At 48.5% G+C, this 27835-nt stretch overlaps 1 protein-coding gene across 1 annotated transcript in view; it reads right to left on the reverse strand.

Moving 5' to 3' along the window:
• Positions 1–16762: 16762 nt before the first annotated feature.
• Positions 16763–27835, reverse strand: part of FGFR2 (fibroblast growth factor receptor 2) — a 102363-nt gene continuing 91290 nt past the window's right edge. The window contains exons 14-18 of the mRNA XM_034663629.1: positions 26109–26231; positions 25276–25346; positions 23414–23551; positions 21715–21820; positions 16763–18473 (exon numbers count right to left, since the gene is read on the reverse strand). Coding sequence (XP_034519520.1) covers positions 18309–18473; positions 21715–21820; positions 23414–23551; positions 25276–25346; positions 26109–26231 — 603 coding nt within the window. The 3' untranslated portion in view covers positions 16763–18308. The remainder of the gene's footprint in view (positions 18474–21714; positions 21821–23413; positions 23552–25275; positions 25347–26108; positions 26232–27835) is intronic.

Here is a 27835-nt window from a genome sequence, read left to right on the forward strand (position 1 = left end):
CCTTTGCCCTAACTCCTGAATCTTCTGTCTGGTTCTAGCCCCTCATTCTCAATGTCCTCTTCCGATGCCTCTGTTCAAACAGCCCCACATAGTTCACCCTGCGGATCCTAAGGTAAAGGGACAGAGGCCACACACCCCACTTATCTCGGGGCCATGGAGCAAGACCCCTGCCTCTTCTGGGAACCAGGACCAGCAGTGCGGCAAAAGCACCAGTCAGATCAGAGCTGCAGTCCTGCTTCCGCCTCTCCGTTGGGTGGCCTCGAGCTCCAGGCTGGACTTCTCCGAAGCTCAGTTTCCTCATCCCTAAACTGGGGAAGTTTGCCTCCCTGGTGGGACCGGGGCATGGGTTTGTAAAACGCTCCGAGTGCCTAGTTGGGGACTGGAGACCAGCAGGACACTCAGAGAGAGGGGATTGTTGTCATCACTGTCACTCTGATGACCAAGTCTCCTTGCTACTCATCCGTTAACCCCAGGATGTAAATAGGGTCAGTTTCTCTCTAGCACACATGCACTGAAATCATCCCATTTTTGGTTGCACCAAACAGCGGGGCCCAAAGAAAAGCCTCCCAAGGCCCTTTCGGGCAAGCGCTTCTTTTTCTGACTCGAAACAAAAAAAAAGAGTCATTTGCCAAACTGAAATAGCACATAAACCTTAGAACCCACAGATTTGAGTGAATTCTAATCTTGGCCAAAAGTGGCAAGAGTGAGGGGGTGTGGGGGAAGGGGAGGATGAGTCAGAGATTCCACCCTTCAGAGGGGGCAGCCTAATATGGCATTGGGGAGCCATGAGAGACGCCTTAGGTATGCCTGGACTTTCAGACCGGAGCCGCGACGCTGGCCTGGGACCAGCCGTGCCCCCGCCCCCACCTACCCTCACACACACATGGAGCAGAGCCTTGGGTGGCAAAGCGGCAGGGGGAGGCCAGATCAAGCCGGAAGAAGCCAGCCAAGAAACCAGCAGCTTGACCCCAGAAATGCCAGCAACTGCCTCTCTCCCAGCACGCCCTCGGTCTCTGGCCAAAGGTGGGCCTGTCTCTTTGGGCAGGACGTGGTCCTTGCCGGCTCTAATGTCTCCTGAGTGCAGCCAACATCAAGTCTGCGATATGGCACATAAACGTGGGAGTAATAGGAAGGCTTCACCCCACGTGACCTCAGACTGCATGATATTTATTTTCATCTCTGGAGAAAGGGACCGGGTAAGGGAGGACCTTCCAAAGGTGAGGAGTGCTTTCTGGTGCTCCAATAGCTTCACAGTGAAATAAAAACATAAATGTCTCTTACGTGGCGGGGGTGGAAGCAAAGCCCAAATTCCCATCCCAGCCTCGTATCCTCACTAGCGAGGACTTGGGGCAAGTCACCTTGCCTCTTTGAACCTGGTTTTGTTGTTTGTCTTTTCTTTTTTAATCATCTGTACATGGAATGAAGTAGAGAAGTGGTCCTGCCACAGGAATGCTCATCAGAATGATCTGGAAGCCTTGTTTCCCGGGCTCTGGCTCAGGTCAGGGGTAGGGTCTAAGAATTTGCACTTCTAGCAAGCCCCCAGGGTTACAGGATTCCTCAAGTATATTCAGAGGGAAAAGGGAGTCCCATTGCCCTGCATTCCCAGCAAAAGCGCTCCAGTCGGACTTAGTGAAGACTCACGTCCAACAAGTCAACCAGTGATTGCAGCTGGGGGAGCCAGAAGGTGCTGACTGGCCTGCCTAGACCATGGCCTCCATCGTTGGCTCCAAGAGGTGAATGCATTTTCCCAGAATCACGCAGATCATCAGAACAGAAGGTAGGGATCGTGGAGAGGGATCAAAAGTGGGAATTATGCTGGAGAGAGGCCTTCCTTGGTACCGGAGCCACTACTGCAGCCCAGGGGAGGCCTGCTCCTGTGTCTCTGTTCTTTCCAGCACACCTGGTTATTTACTGCTAGGCCCTCTATTTAAGAGGCCAACGCTTTGCCGGATCCGGCTTTCTGTGGCCAGGTGAAATCAATCTGGGAAGAGTCCAAGTTCAGGTCCCCACCTCCAGGGAAAACTGTACCTAAACATTCCAGACAGATGAATCCCATCCAGATCTTTCTGGGAAGGAGGCAATTACCTTGGTTCTCCTGACCGGTGTTCCTAGGGAAACTCCAACCACAGCACACAGTCACGCTGAGTCATTCACGTACGAGCCTGTGTCCCGGACACACGTACAGAAAACTGTCATTCACACTTGGGCTGGCAGACTTGCCCCGAGCCTATTTGCTGACCTCACAAAGACTCCCAAATAATGAGGGTGATGATGAAGATGATGGAAGGGCTCAGAGTGTCTCTGCCTTTGTTCCTGAGGCTCTGACACTCCCGAGGGGACAGTGGTTCAGATCAGGATTTCAGGCGGCCATCAACTTATCACCCTTCCTACCCAAGCCTCCTGAGGCCCTGCAGCCCACCCCCGTCTACTGGCTGAGGGGATAAAGACCATAGAGATTAAATCTCAGGGCCAGGAGTGGCTCCTGGGTTTGAGTGCCGACTATGACCTTCACCTCAAATCTACCCAGGGGTTGATCACGGCACTTGACTTGGCACTCATTTACTAGAAAACAGAATAACGTCGAGATTCAGCAGCAGGCAGGCTCTGTGTGCAGATGAGCCTGAATTCAATACAGGCTGTGTGACTTGGGTAACTCCCATAACCTCTCTGTGCCCCAGGCTTCTCATCAGCAGACAGAATTCAAAAAGCACCTATACCTCAAAGTTGGTTGTGAAAATTCAAATGTGTAAAGTACCTGAAATGGTACCTGGTGCGTGCTGAGCCCTTTATAAATATTAGCTCTGATTATTCCGTTCACAAGACACTGATGGATTTACCTCCTACAGGCCAGACACTGTATTAAGTGACCGAAATTCAGAGATCCATAAAGACCCGGAACATTGGCTTCCAAGTGCTCACAGTCTAGGGGAAGGTAAGACCCAAAGAAAGATAAACCACAATGCATTACGACAAATGCTGTTGTTGAGCATTGAATAAAGTACTAACTCCACCTGGAAAAGACCAGAGAGATTTCCAAGGGATGTGACGTTTGACCTGGGCCTTGAAAGAATCTGCCAAGGAAAGGTGTGGGGGGGAAGCCGTTCTAGATACAGAGCACAGAATGCTGATTTTAGCAAAGGGCCTGGCTGTCCATGGAATGATGGGTTCAGAGTGGTAGGAACATAAGGTTCCTAAGAAGGGAGTCGGGCATGACAGGCCTGGAAAGTTGGTTAGTACGTCATGCTGCAGTTTGGACTTTATCCTGAGACAGCAGGAGCCAACAAAACTTTTTAAGCAAGAGAATGGAATGGATGAGATGTGACTTTTTTTAGGACTAAAGCTGGTAGCGGAGTGGAGGTTGGCCTGCCTGGCGAGAGACTGGCACAGCCAGGCTCTCAGGAGGCTGAGCCCAGGCAAGAGATGGTGAGGATGAGAATAATGGGGTGGCACAGAAGTGGGAAGGAGGAAGACAAAGTCGGGGTATTTTCATGGGGACACGGGAGAGGAAGCAGTGGCTACTTGGATGTTGGGAGGGAAAAGTGGGAGAAATCAAGGCAGCATCTAGAGTCCAGCTTGGGAAACTGGGTGGATGGTCTGGACCAAGGCAGGGAACCAAGAAGAGGAGCAGGCTTGAGTAGGTCGGCATGAGTGGAGCAAATGGATACACATGGGGTGAGTTACATACGTAGGCCTCCTCTCCGTACTTAAAATGTCAAGTAATCCTTGAAAAAAGAAAATGACCTGGCGATACAGAGTAGAGTTGCAAAATTTGCCCGAGAACAATGCTATGGAGACTGAAGCCCTATTTCTTGATAATTAAAACAAGAGAATCGTCAGTGTCTGCACGAGGTTGGGCAGGCACCGAAACGAGAGCAACAAGCAAGGCCCTGCTGGGAATGCCACCCTCCTCTTCATTCCTAATTGCATCATGTCCACTTACTTTTGTCGGTTAACGTAAATTAGCACACTTAGGAGACATCCGCCCTCGGACTCTGCCAAGGCCTCGTGGCAGGGTGCACCCCGACTGGGAATGAGAGACAAAGTCCCCTTTTATGTAACCCTCCTCCACTAGAAAAAAAAAAGAGAGAGAAAATACCAACTTTAACCATGGAAATAAATATAGGACAGGATGGCTTGAAACTTAAAGGTTGGAAAAATGTCATCCAGCAAAATCCAAACCCCAAACGCGACCGAGCGAGCCGCAAACCACACATATTTGCACTTGAAGAGTGAAAGATCTTTTGAAAGTGTCCTTGAAATAAAGATTCCCAGGTTCCACTGGGGAAGGGCCCATTTTGTCCAAAACACATCTTTATGGCTGGGTTTTAAAGCCCAGGAAAGTGTTCCTAATGGAAACACTGACCGGCCTGTCCGCCCACCGCCGTCCCAGCAAGATCTCGGCTCCTTGAGAAAATAAGACTTTCCTTTACAACTAGGTCAGCTGGGAGAGAAAGCAAGAATTTCTTCTGGAAAGTTTGCAGTTTGCAAACGGACATTAGAGAAATAACTCCATTACGGAATGGGACGTCTTACTGCCTTTGCTTTTACCTGCAGTCAGGTTAACAGGTCGAGATTACAGAGGCAGAATATAGGAACCACCTGTTGTCCGGACTCCATGTCTGAGGAGCTGGGAGAATTGACGATGCTGGATCAGCAACTTCTATGCAGATGTCACAGCCTCAGGTCCCCTCTGAGCCCCTCTGAGCCTCAGCAGGTGCGTCCAGCAGCGAGGCCGGCCAGGAAGAGGCCGACCAGGTGGAGCTCATGGGCCTGGTCTGAAGGCAGCGAATGCATATCCGCCTGCAGGGCTGTGACCACGCGGTGCTAATGTCACCCGTCTCTGACCTTCTAAGAGAAGCTTGAAATATGCATGTTTATATGAAATCTTCTGAATTGCCACGTTGAAAATCAATTCCAAAAACTTGTTTAAACCCAGCCTAGGCCAAACACTGCACAGCTCTGTGTGAGACCTGTGCTCGGCTGTGCCTGGCCACTCTCATGGCAGAATTTCAACATCACGAGAAGGAAAGAGAAGAGAGGACATATTTGTTATTCACTATCTTGATACCCGAAGTCAGGAAACGTGGGTTCCTGTCTTAGGTCTTTGACCAACTCCGCTGTGTGTCATGGGGCCAGCCGCCTGCCTTCTCTGGGCCTTCACTCCCCCTTCTCTGAAATGAGATAGTCGGACAACGTGCGCTCCCAGGGCTCGTCCTGTTACAGCCTATGATTCTGAGGCCTCGGCTGAAAGAAACCATTCAATGAGTAAGAGGTATTTTCTGGAACATAGAGGCAACCTTGAGCTAACAGCGAATTCGGGTAGATGAGGCCCTCTGTACTACCCTCAGGTTTCCTCTGGTTTCTTGTGAGGAAGGAAGACGCTGACGTGCTGAAGTCACATTGAGGTGTCAGGGATACGGTGACCTGCTTTTCCACCTCATGGTCCCCACAAAGGTTTCTGGAGGCATCTCTGCTCCACCACCGCGCCTCGTCCTCACAGTAAGCCCTGGGACAAAGTCCAGGTCTTTGCCTACATTTGAAGATGAGGAGAGAGAGGTGCAGCAGTGTTAAGCATCTTACCCAAGGTCACACAGCAAGTAGGAGGTCAGGGTCAACTAAGGCTGGTGTCTGTAAGGAAACGCTACCATTTTCTAGGCATTAGGGACCCAAATCGACAGGAGGCATAGCGTCTATGTTAAAAAAAAAAACAAAAAACAAAATAAAAAACAGCAACTAACATAACATAATAAAAAATTAAATAAAAATTAAACCAAAAAAAAACCCCGGGCCATCGTCATCGTCCGTGCCTTCTACGCCTGCCCCGGCACAGAAAGACCGTAGTGGGAGGTCAACCCAATCCGGGACCACATCCTGTAGCTTTGAAGGACTTTCTTCAGCCAAGTAGCCCACTCTCCGACGTAACTCCCCATAAATACAAATCAGACTCATTACCTGGAAGAGAAAGTGAGTTTTTCTCCTTTCTCTTTGATGGCATTTTCTTTCATAAGCCCAGATGTGGGAGAAGACAGAATACCTTCTGTGTCTGTGTGACGCCTACAGGGCCCCCCTCATCCCTGCAGCGCCCTGGGATCAGAGAAGACAGAGCAAGCGGCCTGTGTCTCCAGGGGAAACTCAAGTCCCCCGTGCTCTGCGATAACTGGGCTTCTTCTCCAGAACCACGTGCCTCGAACAACCAGAAGGAGCTGGAGGGGCTGCCAATGCCGCCTCTGCCGCAGAGAGCCACGGCCCATGGCCTGTGCCCTGACCGCACCCCAAGACTCGGCTCCCTTGGGCCGGAAGCCCAGCTGTGAGCCTGGGTCTGGGCGGAGCCACCTTCTCTGTGGCCCAGATCCAGGGGTTTCTTAATTATTTACACACAGGCTCACAGTTACCCTTTAGACCTGTACTGGGTTTTGCCCCTTTCCAAGGCTTTCCCAAAGTTACCTGACAACTCTTGTGCCAGGGAGGCAGGGCCAGGGTTAGACTACTGCCCTGATGCTGGAGAGGACAACCTGAGGCTCAAAGGGACCGAGCAACTTGTCCGGGGCCATCTGGCTGGGAAGGGCTAAGCTGGCTTTGAAGTCTGGCTTCCGATCTCCACTGAACAGGCTGCATGGCCACACTGTGACCTCTTCTCACCCCTTTGAAGGCCAGGGGGCCTCCCTGTCTTCTGGACAGGGAGGGTGGACGGGAGATGCCAGCCCTGGCCACTCCGAGGCCACCCCGCCAGCTTGGACGGACAACGTTGGCGGTGGTCTGAGGAGAAATCCACCCCTCGTATCTCTGCTGGACAACGTCTGAGGGCTGGACGTGAGGCCAGGAAGACAAGGAGAGGAAGGGAGAGACAAGAGCTGCTATGGACTGGACTGTGTCCCTCCCAAACTCGCGTGTTGATGCCCTGTTCCCTCATGTGACTGTATTTGGAAATGGGACCTCTAGGGAGATAATTAAAGGTAAACGAGGGTAAGGACCTCATCCTATAGGATTGGTGGGCTCAGATGAAGAGGAAGAGAGTGCACCCCCCCTCTCTCCCTCTGTCTCTCCCTCCTCCCGTCTCCCTCCTCCCTCTCCCCAGTCTCTGCACAGGCACTAAGAAAAGGTCACAGAAGAACATAGTGAGAAGGCACCCATGGACAAGCCAGCAAGGGAGCTCTTACCAGAAACCGAATCAGCGGAAGCCCTGATGTTGCAGTCCCAGCCTCCAGAACAGCGGGAAATTTCTGTTGTTTAAGCCGCCCAGTCCGTGGTGCTTTGTCTCGGCTGCTGAGCTAAGACAAGCACAAACTCAGGAGAAGAGGGAGAAAGAACAGCCTCGCTGTGGTCACCACCCAGCATACATGACATTGCCCTCAACCCTCAGTTTTCATGCCTAACACCCTCCCCGCAAAATCTCTTCCACCTTCAGGGGAGCACAAGGGATCCCATTCCCATTCCACGGAGACCTGGGCTGAGGTCTGCCCCAGTCAGCTCAGGGGCCCATTCATCCTTAAAAACTAACCTTCACATGGGCAGATTCGCTGTTTCCCTCCTGCGGGGGGGGGGGGGGTNTGTTGCCCTCTGGAGAATGACCCTCGGGTGTTCCTCTGACCTGAGGTCCCTTTCCTCAGCAGGTTCTATCCTTTGAGAAAGTTGGGTGTGGGTCACCCCATCAGGGAGGGCCTGACTGTGGGGCAGTTCCCAGAGAAGCAGGTATGGAGAAGGCTTCCAGATCTAGAATCCAGCCGGCAGGGTATGGATCCCGGCTCGCCCTGTGGCAACTGCGTGATTGTGAACACGCTGAGTGACCCCATGCCTCAGGGAGTGTGGTGAAGGTGAAGTGTGAGAAGATGCTCGAAGCCACCCTTCCCCCGCCCCCAGCAGCTGAGTTCCCTTCTCGTCAGGGTCAGGGAGGGAATGGGTCTTACTGCTCTCATCAAGCCAGTACCTGGCACACCAGAAAGCTCTTGAATAAAATGGAAGCGCCCAGCAAATTATTTCATGAGTTCCAGCCTTGTTCTCTGCGGACTTGATCGTAACATTATGTGAGAGGGCCAGCAAGGCTCCGATATCCCACCCTCCACTTACGTAACAGGTTGAGCAGAGCCCCCCACAAAAGTAGGTCCATGTCCTAACCCCTGAAACCTGTGAATGTGAATTTTGGGGGACACAGGGCTTTTGCAGATATCATTCAATTAAGGGTCTCAAGTCGAGATCCTCCTGAATCAAGCGGTGGTTGCTGAGTCTGATGACAAGTGTCCTTATCAGAGACACGCAGAGGAGAAGAGGCCACGTGAGGACGGAGACAGAGTGACAAGCCACCAGCTAAGGAATTCCTGGGGCTACCAGAAGCTAGAAGAAGCAAAAATAGATTCTTGCCTTGCTGAGACCTTGCTGTGGGACTCCGGTCTTCAGAAGGGCGACAGAACAGGCTTCTGTTGCATGAAGCCATCAAGCTTGTGGCCATTTCTTACAGCAGCCACAGGAAAATAAAACACCCATAGACCTATTTCAACAATGACTAATAACTAATACACCTTCCATCCCTAGTGCAGGGCCGGGCCCATAGCACATAACTTGGGGCTGGCTGGTTCAGTCGAGATTGGAAGACTGAGCCTAGAAATTGTCCCAGACAAAGTGACTTCACAAGTGGCTTACAGAGCCATTTCTGAAGTTCCTCGCCCCCTATCTCCTCACCCAATGCCAACTCTACCCAAACGGTCTTTCCTCCCCCAGATGCAGGGTTTGACTACACACTTCCAGAAGGCACCGTGACCCTTGACTCTGCCAAATGTCAGAACACCTGCCTCACGGGAACTAAGTGAAACACTCCGCCAGAGCCTCCCTCTGCACAAACTCTGAGAGCCGTTGAGCCTGCGGGACAGACAGTGCCCTGTGCTGATCTCTGGAGCTGTATCCAGCAGCCACAGCTCCAGGCAGCAAGGAAGGCAGACTTCTTAAGGGAGGGGGAAAGATAATCCATGTTCCGTCCTACCTGCGAGGGTGGGGGAGGCGGGGTGGCCAGGACGGGGGTCCGGTGGACTGCTGGGGAGAAGGGCTTGGGAAGGAAACTGCTCAGGCTAATAGAACTCTTGGAGGGGGGCGGCGGGGGGGGGGGCTTGGGAGTTTGGGACACTCCCTGCCAACCCCCCACCCTTCAAACTCAGCAAAAACAACCAAACCACAGGATTTGCATAAAAGCAAGATACTTGCTAGGCAAGAGCAGCATCAAGTCACTTCCCCAAGTCGCCAGGCCCCCTTCCATGCCAACGCCAGACCCTCAGCTCATCCAATGATGAAGAAATTCTGGAGCCATCCAGACCGGCCCCTCCTGTCTTAATAGCTGGCTCGCTCTCCTGTAGGTGAGGGGCTGATCGGAGCTCTCCGAAGACGCGCTTGAGTCGCGTTGGAGATCCTAAATCACCAGGGGCATCTGAATGTTCTTACTGCCCTGAAAAGCTGTGAAAGCCGAGTCTACAGGGGTCCCTGTACACACACCGTTGCCCGGGGGCCCCTTCTCAGGTTCTCCTTGGGTCCACAGGTGCCATGTAAATCAGGCCAGGCCAACAATGTGTACCTTTCAAGGAACACCACTTACACTCTTGCCTTCTCCCTCACACTTGTCCCAGTGTTTGCAAGGGGTCTAGGCTTTCACCCTGGGGATCTGCTGGAGGCTCGGCTTGACCCCAAGCTGCTACGCACACCCACACTGCCTTCCCCCCTCATCTCCGTCTCCTGCACTTGACTAAACTCACCTGCTTTCGGGTCAGAAAAATAATGGTTTAGTGTTTGATTTGCTTTACCTCTCATTCAGAAGACAAGGGAAAAGCTGAAACCAGGTCCACGCATTTTTATTACAAGTCTCCATTACCTGTATGCATGGATCGCATATGTAGATTTTTCCCGGATCTGCTTACGTGGGGGAGTTGAGTGCTGATGTATGAGGCGAGTGGCCCTGTCAGGTCAAGCCTGACCTTTAGAAATGTTCTGAGCTCCAGCTCTTGGGAAGCAAATAGAAGTCATACTCGGGNTAGATTTTTCCCGGATCTGCTTACGTGGGGGAGTTGAGTGCTGATGTATGAGGCGAGTGGCCCTGTCATCAGGTCAAGCCTGACCTTTAGAAATGTTCTGAGCTCCAGCTCTTGGGAAGCAAATAGAAGTCATACTCGGGGGTGTGGGCAGGTAAACTAAGGCAGCCCCAACATGATCCGTGCAGCGACGGGCCTTTGTGTTCAGAGAAGAGTTTGGACAAGGATGTGTGCCTCCCATCTCATCCATGAAAATCCTACTGCACACAAGAACACCAGGGTGATGGAAAATAAAACCCGGCTAGCGAGATGAGGGGTCATCCTGCCCCTGGACTTGGTGTTCCCAGCCCCGCCGAGGAATACAGTGTGACAGCACAAAGGTGTTCCTTCGCTGGAAGAGATCAGATTTACTTCCTGCCAAAGGAACATCATTCAAATCCGAATGTCAAGCTCTCCCTTTCCCTCCTTCTGGAAGAGCCACACTATTTATTCAGCCTCTGGTTTGCGGGTCTCTGGATCAACCTTGTCTGGAGGAACGCTGGGCGTGTTGCTACATGATGCTCCAGAGGAGAAACGGCGCCAGGAAGGCTGGTTTAGGCACATCACATTGGCCACTCACCGCCTCCAAAGGATCTTAAAACACCCAGCTTGGCCAAAGGGTGTTGTTCATGACTTTCATCCACACCCCCAGGCCTCTCTTTCAAATAGACCCCATTCTCAAATGCGTTACCCATTTTCGGGACCTCGTTATCTGTGGCTGTCCTTGCCCACAAGCCACCTGCATGAAGCCAACCCTCTAACTGGTGAGTCATTATCCAAACCAGGGGTCAGCAAACTTTTAGTAAAGGGTCACAGATAGTAAATATGTTCGGCCTTGTTGGGCCACGCAGCTTCCGTTGAAACTCTTCAATTGCTGTTACCGCACTACCATAGTGCACGATGCATAAATGAACGTGCATGGCGGTGTTCCAATAAAACTTTATGTGTGGACACTGAAATTTAAGTTTTATGTAATTTTCATATGTCACAAGATATCTTTATTTTCTTTCAACCATTTAAAAATGTAAAAATCAGGGGCGCCTGAGTGGCTCAGTCGGCTAAGCATCTGACTCTTGGTTTCGGCTCAGGTCACAATCTCATGGGTGGTGGGATCGAGCCCCATGTCAGGCTCCCTGCTCAATGGGGAGTCTGCTTGAGATTCTCTCCCTCCCTCTCTCTCCACCCTTCCAGCTCTCTCTCTCTCTGTCTAAAATAAATAAATCTTTAAAAATAAATAAATAAAAGAACAAATAAAAATGGAAAAAGATTTCTTACAGCTCACAAGCAGTACAAAAGCAGATGGTCGGCCGGATTTGGTCTGTGGGCCACCGTTTGTCCATCCCGATCTACTCAAGAGCAGGAAAGCTCTCCCACTAGCCACACCTACAAACCCAGGGATATCACTGCCCATTTTGTGATTTAACATTTTCACTTTGCCTTTTTTCTTCACAGCCCTAGCAGCTACTGGCTAATGGCCAGCCATAAACCAGGAACTTCTGCATTTTGATTAAATCTAAATCCAATACAAAGCAACCAAAGGGCTAGCCAGTCTCGCGGGGAGTAACGACCATCCCAGGAAGGAAACTAGGTGCTGACTTCCTCTCCCACTGGGCGAGTGTGTGCACACTTAGCCTTTTTCCAAAAGAGGCAGCCAATCAAGTCACAGCATATTTTGAAAGGGCAGCTCTCAGTCTGCATCAAGTATCCAGCCATCTTCTCACATTTCTACTCTCCTGGTGTTTGCTGCGGGAACAAGATATGCCCATAGTCGACCAGAACGCTTAACGAACTTCCCCCACGGAACAGAGCATCTTTCAGCCTCTCCAATCCTGTTGGGTAACTTACGTTCATCTCACAATTCCCAAAGATTCAGTGGGACCGCCCCTAAACAATACACAACCCCAATCCCGGGAGAAGACTGCATCAGGCCTCCTCTGTTTTTTCCATGTGATATTTCCTTTTGTCACAGAACCCATTTGGATTTGCTTGTAACAACATCACGTGCAGAGCTGGAAAGGAGCCTCCCTTGCAAAAACCCTCCTGGACTTTTACATCTGTTCTGGTCTGCTTTTCAGACCGTGGTACTCCAACCATTCAGCAGCCTGGTCCATACAGTTCTTAACTTGGTGAGTTGTCCCTTAAAGCCCAGACAGGGCATTGCCTGGCAGTGTTTACAAAGCAAATTCTTGTTTAAAGGGGCAACATAACAGGTTGAATGTTGTAAGCATGATTTCATTTTAAAATTTTTTGATCATTTTCCTTGAATTAAAACTTACATGATTTTTGTTTGCTTGGTAAACCCCCCTTGGTTTAAGCTCAGATCATGATCTCAGGGTTGTGGGATCTAGCCGCGTGTCAGGCTCCATGCTTAGTGGGGGGTCTGCTTGAGATTCTCTTTCTCCTAATAAATAAATCTTTTAAAAAATTAAATAAACATGGGGCGCCTGGGTGGCACAGCGGTTAAGCGTCTGCCTTCGGCTCAGGGCGTGATCCCAGCGTTGTGGGATCGAGCCCCACGTCAGGCTCCTCTGCTATGAGCCTGCTTCTTCCTCTCCCCACTCCCCCTGCTTGTGTTCCCTCTCTCGCTGGCTGTCTCTATCTCTGTTGAATAAATAATAAAATCTTTAAAAAAAAAAAATTAAATAAACAGCTGTTAATATTTGAGGGCTACGTAGCAGGCACTGTGTTCAGTGCTTCCCAGGTAAAATCTCGTTTAATTCAACAATCATTTGAGAAAGAGATAATCTGTCATCCATTTACAGAATAATAATACGTTTCCTCCTCTATTCTTAATTTACAAATCCGTAGGTGTTCTCTGTCCCTTTCCAAATACACGGGGCTGCTGCGGACTTTGACTTGAAAGGGACTCAGGCAAGGTTTGGTTAAGTGCCCTCAACTAGGGAATTAGAACAGAAAGACTCTAAAAAGACAGGGCCCAGAAGGAAGCAGTGTCCCGAGCCATAGGAGGAAAGATCACTTACCTGCATATGTATTTAAGCCCAATTCCGTCACTCAGCTGCTATATACGCTAGGACCCAGCTTTGCAAATTAGAAGAAATCCACAACCTTTTATTTCCAACATCCCTAGATAATGGCAAGGTGGTCAACATTGATCGTTCTCATAGCCACTGTCTTCGTTCTACAGCACCTCGTGTGACCCCTGAGCCGGACTTAGAGGCAATTTTGAGCAGCCATTCAAAACCTCCCGGAACCCTGAGGGAGAAAGGACACAAGAGGGGCCCCTTTCCAGAATGTCACTTAAGCCGTGGAAGGTTTCTGCCGTCTGTGCCCCGCCAAGTCATTTCAAGGCTTCCTGGGGATGAAATGTGAGAGAAGATAAACTTGGCTTTCATCTTTAAAAACATCAAAAAATAAATAACATCAAAACGCAGGCTGGATGAGGAGGGCTCCGACGCGCATACGTAAGTAGGGGTGCATTCATCAGTCCCAGTGGATTGCTCAAGCTCACCGGACTTCGTAAAACTGGGGACGCGGGACAGAGACATACTCAAGAATTCCAGCTGGAAAGCAAGGCCATTCCTTGGCCATCACATGCTAGAGCTTCCTTCCTTTCTCGGCCGAGAGGAAAACGAGAATGATCAACTTCTCAGCCCCTCCACTCCATAAGGCTCCCTGGAAGCCCCCTCAGCTATCTTGGCCATTTTCTAAGCGCAAAAGCCTACCGATTATTTGAAGTGAAGTATTCTGTTCTAGAAAACCCAGTAAGGTCTTCTATAACTTTGATTCATGATCGGAATGTTATCTCTCCAGCTATTAAATTGTTAGGAAGACACTTCACACCCACTAAGATAGCTATAGTAAAAAATATGGACAATAACACATGTTGGCAAGGGCATGTAGAAATTGGAACGCTCCTACGTTACTAGCGAGAATGTACAACAGTGCAACCACTTTGGAAACACTCTGGCCGCTCCTCAGAAGGTTAAACACAGAGTGACCGTATGACCCAGCAATTCCACTGCCAGGCGTGCACCCCAGGGAAATGAAAACGTGTGTCCACACAAAAACTGGTACAGGAATGTGCACAGCAGCACTATTCCTAACAGCCACAAAGTAGAGACCCAAATGGCCATCAACCAATGAACAGAAAGACAAAATTTGTCTATTTCCACACAATAGAATATAATTTGGCAAAAAAGGAATGAAGTGGGCACCTGGGTGGCTCGGTCGGTTAAGATTCTGCCTTCGGTTCAGGTCATGATCTCAGGGTCCTGGGATCGAGCCCTATGTCAGGCTCCCTGCTCAGTGGGGAGCTGCTTCTCCCTCTCCCTCTGCCCCCACCGCCCCGCTCGTGCTCTCTCTCTCTCAAATAAGTGAATAACATCTTTTTTAAAAAGAGAATGAAGTACTAATAAATACTATAAAATGGGGGAATCTTGAAAACATTAGGGTAAGTGACAGAATGGCCAAACACGAAAGACCATACAGGGTACCATTCCATTTCTCTAGAACGGCTAAAATAGGCAAATCCATAGACAGGAAGCAGATCGATGGTTGTCAGGGCTCTAGGGGAAAAGGAAACTGGGAAGTGATTGCTAATTGGTACAGGGCTTCCTTTTGGAGTAATGAAAATGTTCTGGAATTAGATGGTGGTGATGGTTGTCTAACCTTGTGAATATACTTAAAAAAAAAATCACAAGTGTACAAAAACCAATTCTTAGAACACTGTTGGAGTACCGTCTGCCAGAGCTGAGCTAAGCTCCTATAGGTAGCCCTCACTGTTACGAGCACAAGGCTGGTGATAAACTAGTTTTGCAACTGAAGAAAGGACAGTCCAGATAGAATCCGGGACTTGCCCAACATGGCCCAACTTTAGGAAATAAACCAATCCAAATCTGTCTCAACCCACCATCCGGTGTCTTCCTCCCCTACTGCATAAGGCTGCAGCCTTATTTGGACCATTGCCAGCCACGTGACCCCGGGAACCTCTCGTTCCTGATCCGGAAGAGCGGAGATCTCAGTCCTCCACCCTTCCTGAGCCTCAACTACATTACAAGCTCGCAGACCAAGTTCTTGTTTCCAGATCGGCGATTGGGTCCTCAAGCCGCGGCCGTTCAAGTCTGCCAGATGTTTGTAACCGCATGTTTTACTTTCCCGTGTGTGGGATCAAGGAACCTTCCACAAGACCCGATGGAGGGAAGTTTCCTGAGGTAAAGAGGGATGGAGAGGCTGAGCAGTGGAGAAGGGTACCCAGTCCCAAAGGAATCCAGAGAACTCTCTAGAAGGCCCCACTTCTCTGCCCGGCTCCTCTATCCTCCCCGGCCCACCGGAGCCCATCACCAGCTACTTTCTGAGGTAGCCTCTTGACTACACCCTTCCCTGCTGGAGACCGAAGAGCCAGGCAGCACCACCCACTTCTCACGGAGATGCCTGAGACTCTAGGTTCTTTGTAAACGCACTGATCTCACATCACAGAGCCAATCACTCACTGTGGTCCAGCTAATTTTCTCAGGTCCGGTCGGGGGGCTGGTAGGGAAGCCATAAGCTCCAGGAGCCTATCACACTCTGCTTCCATCTATTTATTTGGGGGCAGGACTCCAAAAAGAAGTATTTCTCATTCTTCTCACGCACCATACTGCCTTCTTCCCCTGGATGTCAAATCTTTCAAAATAATTCCAAAGCCAAATGGCCAACAGCCCGCACACGCTTCTAATCTACATAGTCTCCTAGAAAGCCATCAACTGCCCCTTCAGTCTCAAAAGCATAAAATGCGCCCCAGTGATCTCCCCCGAGAAGCCGCGCACAGATGTGGAGCCTGGCTTCAAACGCACCCGCAGCACCAGCAAGCCCTCCCACCAGGGAAAATGCCCAGCGGGCTGCAGAATCCGCATCCTGCACGCAGGTGATTAAAAGCGGCTTCCAATTATTTTCTAAAGTCACATTATCTCGAGTGGGATTCTAACTCTGCTCTACCGATAATAAATGGTGGGTAGCGTGGGAGGTTGGCAAACACTGCACCCCCAGGACAGTGTGCCACCCTCCAGATGGCTGGCCAGACCCTCGTCCCACGACTAATGGCCTCAAACCCAATGAAAAGCTTCAACACGGCACTTGTTAACCATACAGTTCTGAGAGCCCGGCTGAAGTTTGGACAAACTCAGGCTATTTCTGTCTCCGTTTTCTGATACGGAGGCTGGCAAACAGATATAAGGGGACCTTGAATCATAAATTCACATTGTTAGCAGACAAAACACCATTTCCCTCTTCAGCTCCTTGCTGGCCTGGAAATAGGTCAAATTATTTTAAAATGTGTTCAAGCTTTCTTTCTGAAACGCTGAGGCCAGTTCTACCCTCTGTACATCACGAAGCAGCCAGCCTGACAAGGCTTCAAGATCCCTCCCTAGTCTCCCGATCGTCTGAACCTCTCCTCTCACAGCAGCTGCCATCCTCCACATACCTCCCCGTCCACAAGGCTTCGCCCACGCCATCCCCATTTCCTTTTCTACGAGTTAAAGCCCAGAAAGACACAATGATATCTTCAGGGGCCCCAGGAAGCAACAGAGCCCGAGCTTAACCCAACCTCCCCTGATTTTCTACCAGATCCACCTGTCCCAGGTCCCTCTGGTCCTGGCCAATCCCAGCGGCAAGTCACCGGTTTGCAGCCAACGAACCTTCCCAGCTCCGCCTTTCAGGCGATCACACCGAACAGCACCAAGTCAACACTTCCAAGCACAGGAAACCATTTGGTGAGACACGAGTCTTAAAAAAATAAGCTCCGTGACATTTATTTTGTCTTGTTAACATTAATATCTGTAGAAACATTTTTATTGTCAGTATAAAAATTAACAGGTTTCATTAAATACTTTCTCCAATTTCGTAACAAGTAGAATCAGTGTAATCTGCATTCATGTTGCATGGCTATAGCCAAGTGAGTAAGTGTTGCCAAAGCAAAACACGATACTTTCATATAGAACGCACAACATGGCAACATTGTGTCTGACGTTGGTATGAGGCCCCATCTTTTGGTGAGGTCCTGCCAGAATTAGAAGCAATCCCTTAAAAAGATGGAAGTATCTCCACAAACTATCAGCAGAACAACTCAGTGTTTCAATTTCTACGATGAGACGTGAAGATTCTAAAAGGCGTCTCTACCGCCAATGAATCTGGAAGCCATTATCAAAATCCACTGAAGAGAATACAGGCTAATCTGATTAACGTGCAACTCAGGGCAGAAGGCCAGCTGCCAGAGAGGAGTGCAGTCTGCTATCATCTCAACTAAGGGTCCATCCTCGAGGAATGGATTAAGGCATCTTTTTAAGAGAACGCTGGTACCATTTGTCTTGGGAAGTCCAGTTAAATGTTCCATGGGCCCAATGACAGAGCTGCACAGCAAAACAAAATACTCTCTCATGAATGGGTTTGTTTCCTATTGGCATTTTGGTGGTGTTAAGAACAATCATTTGACAGCAGAGTTTAAACAAATAAATCAAAACTTCATTTTCCCCAAATTAGTCATATTCTGTAAATATTTCTCTTTTCAAAGACTCTGATAACTAGTTAAGTCCAAGCAGTAGATTAACTAGTCCGATGTGCTGCCTGCAATAGATATGCCGCTTAAATTACAAAACAAAAACAAACAAAAAAAACACAAAACTATAAATGATTAATTGTTTTGTATATTACCAATTCGTTAATAAATTAATGTTATACCATTTTCCCTGAAAGCAAGAGTAATCTTCCACCTCTGCTCGGTGAAAATTAAGAAATTCTGTGTAAGAACAGCATTTAGCAAATAGCTATTAAAAAAAGAGAGACCAATTTTCTAGGTGCATTGGGACATCCATTTAAAATCAATACAAAAAATAATTCCTTGTAAATATATAATATATATTTATACATAATTTGAATATATTTACATACATCCAGCACCTATATACTGCAATTGTGCTCTGTAAGTGTGTGCTGACATATATTTTCTCCAATTATTACAAAATTCACAAGGAAGGCAGAACGTAAGTTTGCCTTGAGTCCAGCTGGTCCGCAGCCAGTACCCACAGCGGGTCACGGGCGCGTGGTGGCCCATGGCAGTCCATGGCCCCAGAAACATTCTTCTTCTCCTGGTGAAGATTACAAGTTTCCAACTGTATAAATTCTTTACACGTGTGCCGATTACTTTTCCAATTATTTACTCCTCTGATCCATATATACAAGCAGAGCCCACAAGCTCCTGGAGGCGTGGCCTCCCTGCTCAGTGTGGCTAGGTTCCTGGTGCTGTCCTGTGTGGGGACAGAAGGACAAGTTCATTCATGTTTTAACACTGCCGTTCACATGTGGATACTGAGGAAGGCAGGGTTCGTAAGGCATGGGGTCCGGAGAGAAAACAGAATCGTCTCCTGAAGAACAAGAACTCCTTGTGTCAGGATAACTAGGTGAATACTGTTCGAGAGGCTGACTGAGGTCCAAGTATTCCTGAAAGAAGGGAAGAGAGACGTTTTATTTCATCTCGGGTCAGGATAACAAGGTGAATACGGTTCGAGAGGTTGACTGAGGTCCAAGTATTCCTGAAAGAAGGGAAGAGAAAACTTTTATTTCAAATGCACGTTCCCGAGACGCTCTATTGGAGTTGAGACAGGACGGGGCACCCCTTGACGACTCAGAGATCCAGCACCCCCCCCCACCCATCCTAGGCTCTCCGCAAAGACCTCCTCGAGACCCCGCTTTTATTGACCCTAGGCTGCCCTTAACTCTTCAATCCATCATGAATAAACAAGCGGCAAGGAGGGAATGGGAAAATGCCGAGCACTCCAGTCCACTCGCACAGACCCAAACAAGCGGCTTGCTACGGCCTCCTCGAGAGAGAGAGCACACGGTTCAAACCCGAGTCCCCGCACAATGAAAAAACAAAAACAAAAACAAAAACAAAAACCGTAAGGTGTTATAGATTCCGGGGACCCCTTTAAATAGTTGAGACCGTGAATATTTATTTTACGAATTACATTTTACTATTGCAGTTTCTAGGATAATTTAGGGGGAATCTGTCTCCATTCAGCGGGTAATTTCACAGATGTAATTCATTACTCTCAGAAGCTCTCCGAGTTGAAAATGTAAACAGGTTCAGAAAAGGCTCGGATGTACTCGTGTATCTTAAATCCATAATGGACTGTTAAAGAAAAGTTTGAAATTCAAAAAGGGGCTCTTGTGTTCCCTACAGCCTCTGCTGGGGTCGCTGCGGAAGAGAGCTGACTGGAGGACCCAGGATAACATTTCCTCCAACTTAGGGCAAGATGAGAGCCCACTGCCTGGTCTTGTGTGGCCCCTGAGTTAAAACACGTTGTGAAACATGAGCTAAAATGTTTTTTAACATTTTTCAAGGGGTGGGGTGGGATGGGGAATCAAAAGAAGAATGATATCTCGTAGCATTAAAATAAGCGAAAAAGGACATAAAATTCATATAAAATTTAAATGCTAGGGTCCATCAAGTTTTACCCAGAGCACAGACACACTCTTGACATATTGTCCGTAACTGCTTCCTCGCCTTGATGGCAGAACTGAATAGTTTGGCTCACAACGATAAAAAATGTTTACTATCTGACCCTTTACCAAAGAGATTCACAGATGCTCTGAAACTATGGAAAGATTTCTAAACTGAGGAACTTCTGGGTCTCACTGTCACCACCAGGCTCACACACTGGGGTGGTTCTGCTCCCACACCCTGAGGCCAGTGACATTCCAGGATGTGTGGTTTTGCTGAGAGGGGAGGCAAAAAGTGCAGACCACAGCACAACCAGTCCCAGTGTTATCAGAAAAGAGCCCGCAGAATGTTGGCAACTCTACATGTTAAAAGACCCCCCCCTGAAAAAAATTAAAAAAAAAAAAACCACTATAATTCATCACCAGGGTTGGCAAGGGAAAGAGTCCCCATCCGAGAACGGGGGGATGTGTCAGTTCCAACAACATCAGCATTAACCGCACAACTGGAAACAAACACGCCCACCACATCAAAAGAGAACTTTTTGCTTACAATGATAAAAATGAAATTTTGTCCTAAATGGAACCATTTTTCTCAAGCATATGGTAATGATTTTCAGAAGGAAAGGAACTTCGATTTTTATATCCGTTAGACAATATGGCATTCTGCTTTTTTATGTTAGGATGCTAGATGTAAATTTCAGTATGAATGGGCCCACTTTAAATATAAATACATAAAGAGCATTGAGCACGGACTTAGGACCATTAAAATGGAACATCAGTGCATTTTCTAATGCATTTTCTAACTGCACAATAGTGCAGTTTCTAAATGCAGCCATAAATGTTCAGATCTGATAGGGGAAGAAGAGGGGTATTGGTGGATTCCAAGTCTAGGGTTAAAGGAACTCACACTAGAAACAACAATTTTGGCAGCAGAAGAAAGCTGCTTTTTTTCCCCTTGAACTGTTCCTTTCCTTTCAACTTCTGAAGGTCAGCTGTACTCATTTAAACGCAATCTCTCCCTTTACCAGCTAGAGTCAGACACACAAGATAATGTTGCTGGCTTAAGGCTTCATATCACAAAATTTGATTATTTTTTTAAATCATTCTAAAACTACTAAATGTATTTAAAAATACATTAAATGTATAATTTTTATTCCAGCAATTTTAACCTCTTTTTGTGGTTGTTAAGATAACTGGGTTTGGGGGAGTTTTTTTCCTGTTTGAAGGAAGACTACTCGCTGCACACTCATTAAAAAACTCAAAATCGTTCATTAACAAATTTTTCATGGGATTTTTCCGACCTTGATGCGCTTATCATCTTTCCTGCTCAGATCATACACACTCTACAACCACAGAGATCACTCTATCTGCATGCTGAAGCAAGCACTACCGTGAGTAAAATCAGAAAGTGAGGGACAGAAGAGCATTTCTTTCATTGGTACAGATTATAAATATTTTATAGAAAATATTTTAACAAAAGGTGTTAAGTTTTCACTTAAAAATCACAAGTCCCAAGGTGCCTGGGTGGGTCAACCGTCTGACTCGATTTTGACTTAGGACGTGATCTCAGGGTGGTGAGATCAAACCCCACGTCAGGCTCTGGGCTCAACAGGGAGTCTGCTGGGGATTCTCTCTCCCCCTCTCCCTCTGCCCTTTCCCGCTGCTGGCGCTCTCGCTCTTTCTCTCTCAAATAAATAAATCTTTAAAAAAAAAAATCACAAATCCCTCATTACATGAAACTGTGTGTACATTCATATACACGTAGATGGAGACCACATGCCATGTGCCATCACGGCAGACAGGGTCATGGCAGACTGTGCTAGAATGGCAGAACTTCACTGCTTCCAATGGAACCCACCAGGAACGGAACGTCAGTGGCTCCTACGTTAATGACTAAGGCACAGAATCCACCCAGCACAGAAACCCAAGCCCCTCGCGCACAAACCCAAATGCTGCTGTTGGCCACTTCTTCCGTCTCCACACCGTCCAGCACACCACAGCCTGGACCCACCACCCAAAGGCCGCAGAGAGGGGCGGCCTCAAGCCGGGCCCTTGGTCTGGTTTCATGAGTCAGAGCTCTCAAAACGCAGTTCTGAGAAAAATCAGGGTTTAGGAGGAACACATATTTTAACTGCTTGACCCTAATCTCTACCCCAGACTCCGACAGGGGAGGTTGCATTGAAAAAGCCACACCAGCCTCCCAAGACAGGACCACAGGGTTCTGGAAGAGGGTTCTTACCTCATTGGTTGTGAGAGTGAGAATCCGGTCCAAGTCTTCTACCAGCTGTTTGAACGTCGGCCTCTGGGAGGGCACCGCATGCCAGCAGTCCCTCATCATCATATACCTGGGGAAATGGATTTCCTGGTGAACTAATTTTGTAAGTACTAGGGGCATGGCTATCAGTGTTAACAGGTCCCAGGGAGATACATCCTAAATTATGAAAATGTATCAGAACTTCCCAAGTTAGGAGGCAGTTATTTGCTTTCCCTCAAAATTCACTGCTTGGTTCCTCTGAAAGGCACTTTGAGCTACAAAACGTCACTTTACCCCAGTGTTTTAGGACAGTGTCTATGCCATCAGAAAGATTTTTTTCTACGTTTCTGCTGCTGACTGTGTGTTTCCGTGACGGTGACACAGCACAGCAGTATCACACCTTTCTAGCATTTTCAGACGCTGCGGGAAAAGCCTTCTTAGAGCAACCAGGTCTCCAGTCTCTCCCCAGCACACCCCGCCCTCCCACCCCCTGGTCTTGCTCCAGACAAAAGCAACTACACATTCTTCTGACACTTTGGGTTTTATTTTAATGATTGCAGAGGACAAAGGTTCCTCAGTTTAAAAAAAAAAAATGAAGTCTGAAAACCACAACTTTAAGGTAAGGTTTTTATGAATTAATCTGCCATCCCTGGGCTGCACATTAACTTCCTGATTAACTCTTGGATAGGCCTAGGGTCCCAGGCCTTATCTTGATTATGGGTTTCGACAGACCCTCTATATTAGAAAAAGCAATAGGAATGACAGGCAGCACAATAAATACCTTTATATAATATACTATAAAATGTGGCCATTCATCAGATGTCCACTGTACAGGGAAAAGCACTCATGGGATTACGGATATAAAATCCCCATGAAACGATACACAATAGACCACAGTCTCCAGGACAATCTCTTCTTAGTTAATCCTGGGGGGGGGGGGTTGGGAAGAGAGACTCTTTTTCAAAGCACTGATTCTACTGCACAAGACGCATGTCCACAAGCACAACATAATCCCACTTGAAGCGTGGGGTAGGTTTTTCTCGAGCCAACTCACGGTTTTATAGTCAGACCTGGGACCCTAAGGATGGCACCTGGACACATTCTTAATTGTCTGTGCTCAACTATGGCTAAAATAGAGGTAACTAGACACCAGTTTGCTCTGAAGAAATGGGGTCAATGTCAATCTGTAAGAGCAATTTTCAGTGTCACCCATGCCCACTGGCTATGCTGGGGGCAGGCACGAGCCGTGAGGAAAGGCCGTGGTGGTTCTTTAATCCCACGCTCCGTGGGGGCAGGTCCATGGCTTTCTAGCTTGTGTGTGAGCAAAGGCCAGATCTACTTCCCTGTCCCTCTGAGGACAGAAAATAGCAAAGCACAGCACGGTGGCCCAGGAAGATCACTGCGGCTCACTCTCTAAAGTCAGAAGCCCTCGGCTGGGAAGCCCAATGCCCTGATTTAAAGCTCCCTCCATATATCTCGGAATGATGTTCTCGCTTTTGGACAGTTATGGCCGTCAGTGTGGCCATCCACCCCAGCCCGGGGATTGAGCCCAGAAAGCTTCAGCAGTAAGTCTTCTTAGGGCCTGTACGAAAAGCCAGGGGCCTTGGGAAAGCCAAAGTCAGTCAGGAGAAGAGTTAATGGCACAGCAGGTCCGCTCGGTATCAGGGGGGACAACGGTCCTTACAGCTCATTGGTGCAGTTGGCCGGCTTATCCATCCTGTGTCCTTCCTTAAGCAGCTTAAAAAGTTCCTCCACCGGAATCCCTGGGTAGGGGGAGCCCCCTAACGTGAAGATCTCCCACATTAACACCCCGAAGGACCACCTGCAAGGAAGAGAGAAAACAGTGTTACTAAACCCACCTGAATCCCAAAACCCCAAATGTGCCCAGTGAATAAAGTAATTTACCCACTCACTTCTCATGTTCAAAGACCAGCGGCCTGAACCCTCCTGAAGTTCATCCCAAGGCCCCTCCCTGCCCCAAAGGAGCACCCTCCCCAAACGAGGACAAAGTGAGGGATGTTCCCATGGAATTTTCCATCAACAGACAACAGAGTAAGGGTGGGAAACCATCCCTCTCTTTTTTGTTTTGGTGGAGATTTGGGGTGGTTGCTTTTTCATTCTGACCCTCTCAAATGAAGTTACTGGTCCTGAAATGCAGTGTCAGCCCTGTGAGGAGCTCAGCTCCTAATTGCGAACCTCTCCGGGCTCCCGTCAAGCTTGTCCACCGGCCTCTGGGCCTCAGCCCCGGGGCTGTGACCCACCAGGATGGGCTGTTGACCGAATAAGGCCAGCAAGCCAATCCTGCCAGGTAAACAGCTGCCCGGTGTGGCCCGTTGGAGCATCTGAGAGCACGAACGGTTCATGACTCACTAAGGTCATGAAGAGAGCGGGCATCAGGCTGGGATGAGATGAAGGAACCCTGTGCCCCGGATGAGTTTCCTACAACGGAAACTGAAAACGTCTCGAGGGCACCGTGGGTACCTGACCTCGTGGAGACCCACAGCGGGACTTTCTGAGCCTCGTTCCGGATACTCACAATTCCTGGGATAACTGAGCCAAGACTCCCGCATTTACCCTATGTCACTGTGGCTCTGGACACACGCCCTTCCTGACTCTCTCCAGCTTTGGGCTGAGAAGTGAAACTCTCCCCAGTTTTGTGTAGAGCAAAAAATGGCAGCACAATGCAGGCAGCTGACGCACTACAAAAACAGGCCTCGCCACGCCTCCCCTCTAGGACCGCTAAAGGGGGGCAGCTGCGACAGAATGGAATCCAGGCCTACCCCAAGGGGGCCTCCTGTTCACGTAAATAAAAATAACTCCACCGATTTTTTTTTTAACTTTTTATTTTGGACTAATTATAGACTCGTAGGAACTCGGAGAAACACAGTGCGGAGAGATGCTCTGCGCCTTCCGCCCCGTTTCCCACCAGGGTAATTCCTTCCAACCTAATTTCCAAACCTAAAATTCTAAAATCTCACTTGGAGCCTGCCCCTGATGGTATTTTTAAGTGTCTCCTAATGGAAATTATTCTAGAATTTGCACTCTATTTCTCTAATGTCATCAAGGGTGCCAGGATGAGATCGGATTTTTTCAAAGGATAAGCAGAACAAGGGGGCCCCATGGAAATCACCTGAGCAGACTCGGCCCTGCTCAGCTTCTGCCTGCAAGGACAAACCTAGGATGGGGGGGGGGCGTAGGAAAAGCTTCAAAATTCCTTGTTTCAGGGAGCAGAGAACATGCCAACGGCCTAGCAAATGAGAGAGCAGCTTTGTAGTCGTAGATCCATGAGTAAGTGAGGGGGGGGCACTTCCGCCCTGGCAGGAGGAGGTTTGAGGTTACGCCTCCCGTGCACTTTGAAGCTGGGCAGATAAGCAACAACGCATTGGTTACCAGCCTACCATAAAATCCGTCCTTTCTAAGGCCAGCTCCTGCACCTTCTAGAAACGTGTGAAATACAGCGGGCACCAAAGCATGAAGAAAGGTGCATACAGTAGTATTTTTGCAGCTCAACCCAAGGGAGAAGCCAGAGAGAAGGGAGTTACTTACACGTCACTCTGATGGGTGTACACCCGGTCAAAAAGGGCTTCTGGGGCCATCCACTTGACTGGAAGTCGCCCCTGCAAGTGTGGGGAAGAAAGGTAAAAAAAACCCACAAATTAAAACCAGTTTACTTTAGCTGGCTCGACAGGCTGTGCCCTATTTGAGAGCTGAACGAATGATTTTCACTGGTCAGTCATCAGAGCAGAAGTAAGTTCCAGCAGGGACTACACTTAACTGGGCACGAGGCACGTTTGGGCACATGAGGAAAATGCCCTTTCTTTGGACTCTCATTATCCTCGATCTCCCTCGCACACAGATGCACCCTGCCAACCTTCTGGGCAAAACTTAATCCAGAAACTCCCCAGCTCTAGTTTTGGCTGGAGAAGTTCTTGACAAAGGGCCTAATGAAGACCCGAGAGGCTGCTGATCATTCTCTCTACAAGGCTGTTTCGCATTTACTCAAAGTATCTTAAATACAGCTGAAATTTGCTTCTTGAGAAGTCTGTCAAGAGTATGGCAGGGGCGCCTGGGTGGCACAGCGGTTGAGCGTCTGCCTTCGGCTCAGGGCGTGATCCTGGCATTATGGGATCCAGCCCCACATCAGGCTCCTCCGCTATGAGCCTGCTTCTTCCTCTCCCACTCCCCCTGCTTGTGTTCCCTCTCTCGCTGGCTGTCTCTATCTCTGTTGAAAAAATAAATAAAATCTTAAAAAAAAAAAAAAAAAGAGTATGGCAAAAGAACAGGGATAAAGGGCAGAGGAATGAACACCCATTATCTTTCATCTGGAACATTCCGTGCCACCACCCCCACCTTCCACCACAGCACTGCCATAGACTTACGTTTGTGGTCTTTTTGTAATAATCTATATTGTTGATATCCCTGGCCAGTCCAAAGTCTGCTATTTTCATGACATTGTTTTCTGTGACCAAAACATTTCTGGCTGCTAAATCCCGATGAATACACTGAAATCAAGAAAGAACTCATTTCAAAATGTTTCCAGAATAAAGAGAAAACATACATCTTATGACACAGACAGAAAATATATCTTAAGTCAAAAATTGGTATTTTTCTAATTAAAAGTAACTAAAAAACCAAGGCCCCAGTCATTTCAAAGAGCAAAGACGCACCAAGCAGCTAATTCTCTTTTACCTGCAAATGACCAACACCACTGGCGTCCTTCCTAGGAGACACGTACTAGATTATCTTATCTCGACACTTACTCTCCCGCCCTTTACAGCCAGACTTTCAGAAGAACTGGTTAAACTCCAACACCATATCTAGTCTTTACCTCCTGGTCCTATCTAGTCTTTACCTCCTGGTCCTATCTAGTCTTTACCTCCTGGTCCTATCTAGTCTTTACCTCCTGGTCCGTCTGCAAACATTCTGTTTCCATCCCTGCCCCTCCCACAAGTGTATGAGGAACCTCTTGTCAGACCCAAGTGAGCTCGTTCTCAATCTTTCCCTCTGCAGCTCTGGACACTGCTGATTTCATGCTCCTTTTAAAAAACGGTCCCCACCACCCGCCTTGAGTTCTATCCCATCCCTTCTCTTGGCTCACCCTCTCAATCTAATTCCTCTCTTCCCCTGTCCCTCAAAATAGGAGAAATGTCCCATTAATTCTGTATATTTACACATATCCCTAGGGCTTCTATTCTTAGATACACACAAAAGATTTGCAAATTCCTATCTCTCTCCTAACCTCTCTCCTGGCACCCTCATCGTCATCTTCCACAGGCTATGGGACATTTCCACTGTGATATCCCTTTGGCACCTCAAGTTCAAGGTCTCTGCTCCCCTAATTCTTACCTTCTTCAGTCTCTCTCTCAGTCCAAGTATACAACAGAATTCTGTGCACACTCCTCTCAAGTTCTGTGGTCAGCAGATTCCCACCTGCCTCTACGATTTGTCCACCCCACTCAGTCACCACCACTAACCACACTTAGCCTAGGACATCACCACTGCCCACCCTCACCCCCACAGAGAGCCACACTGCCTGCCTGACCGGTCTCCACGCCTCCAAACTCAGCCCTACCGCACCTGCTATGCTTCCCACAAGTTATGTTTCTCAAAGAACTGACCACGTCCTTTCCCGGCTTATATCAAGAGGCTTATATCAAGACCAACGCCTGTCTGTCCATGCCCAGGCCCGTAGGACACCGGCCCACACAAAGGGCCCCACCTAGGTGTGCAAAATACCTGGGGGCGGGGGGTGGGGGCGGGATGCAGACACGCTCCCTACAGGGCAGCTAATTTAAAGTTCTGATGCTCTTCAGTCTCAGAAAGGTCTAGTCATTATAAACCCCATCTGTCCTCTCTACAAATGACACACTCTTGTAAAGTGTTACACTTCATCATCACAAGGTTTCATCATGACACATGGTAATGAGAATCCCCAATCATCATCCCCTATTTTTGGAAAAGGCAAGGTCTAAGGAAGCGAACTTCTCTACCAAATGATTTGCCACAGACTCCTGGCAAAGTGAACTACTGGATGAAGGAGAGGCTTATCAAGCCCCGTGACAAGGGTGAAATGGGGCTGGTGGCAGTTAGGGACTCCACGAGCAAG

The sequence above is a fragment of the Ailuropoda melanoleuca genome, chromosome 6 (assembly GCF_002007445.2).
Source record: "Ailuropoda melanoleuca isolate Jingjing chromosome 6, ASM200744v2, whole genome shotgun sequence".
NCBI lineage: Eukaryota > Metazoa > Chordata > Mammalia > Carnivora > Ursidae > Ailuropoda > Ailuropoda melanoleuca.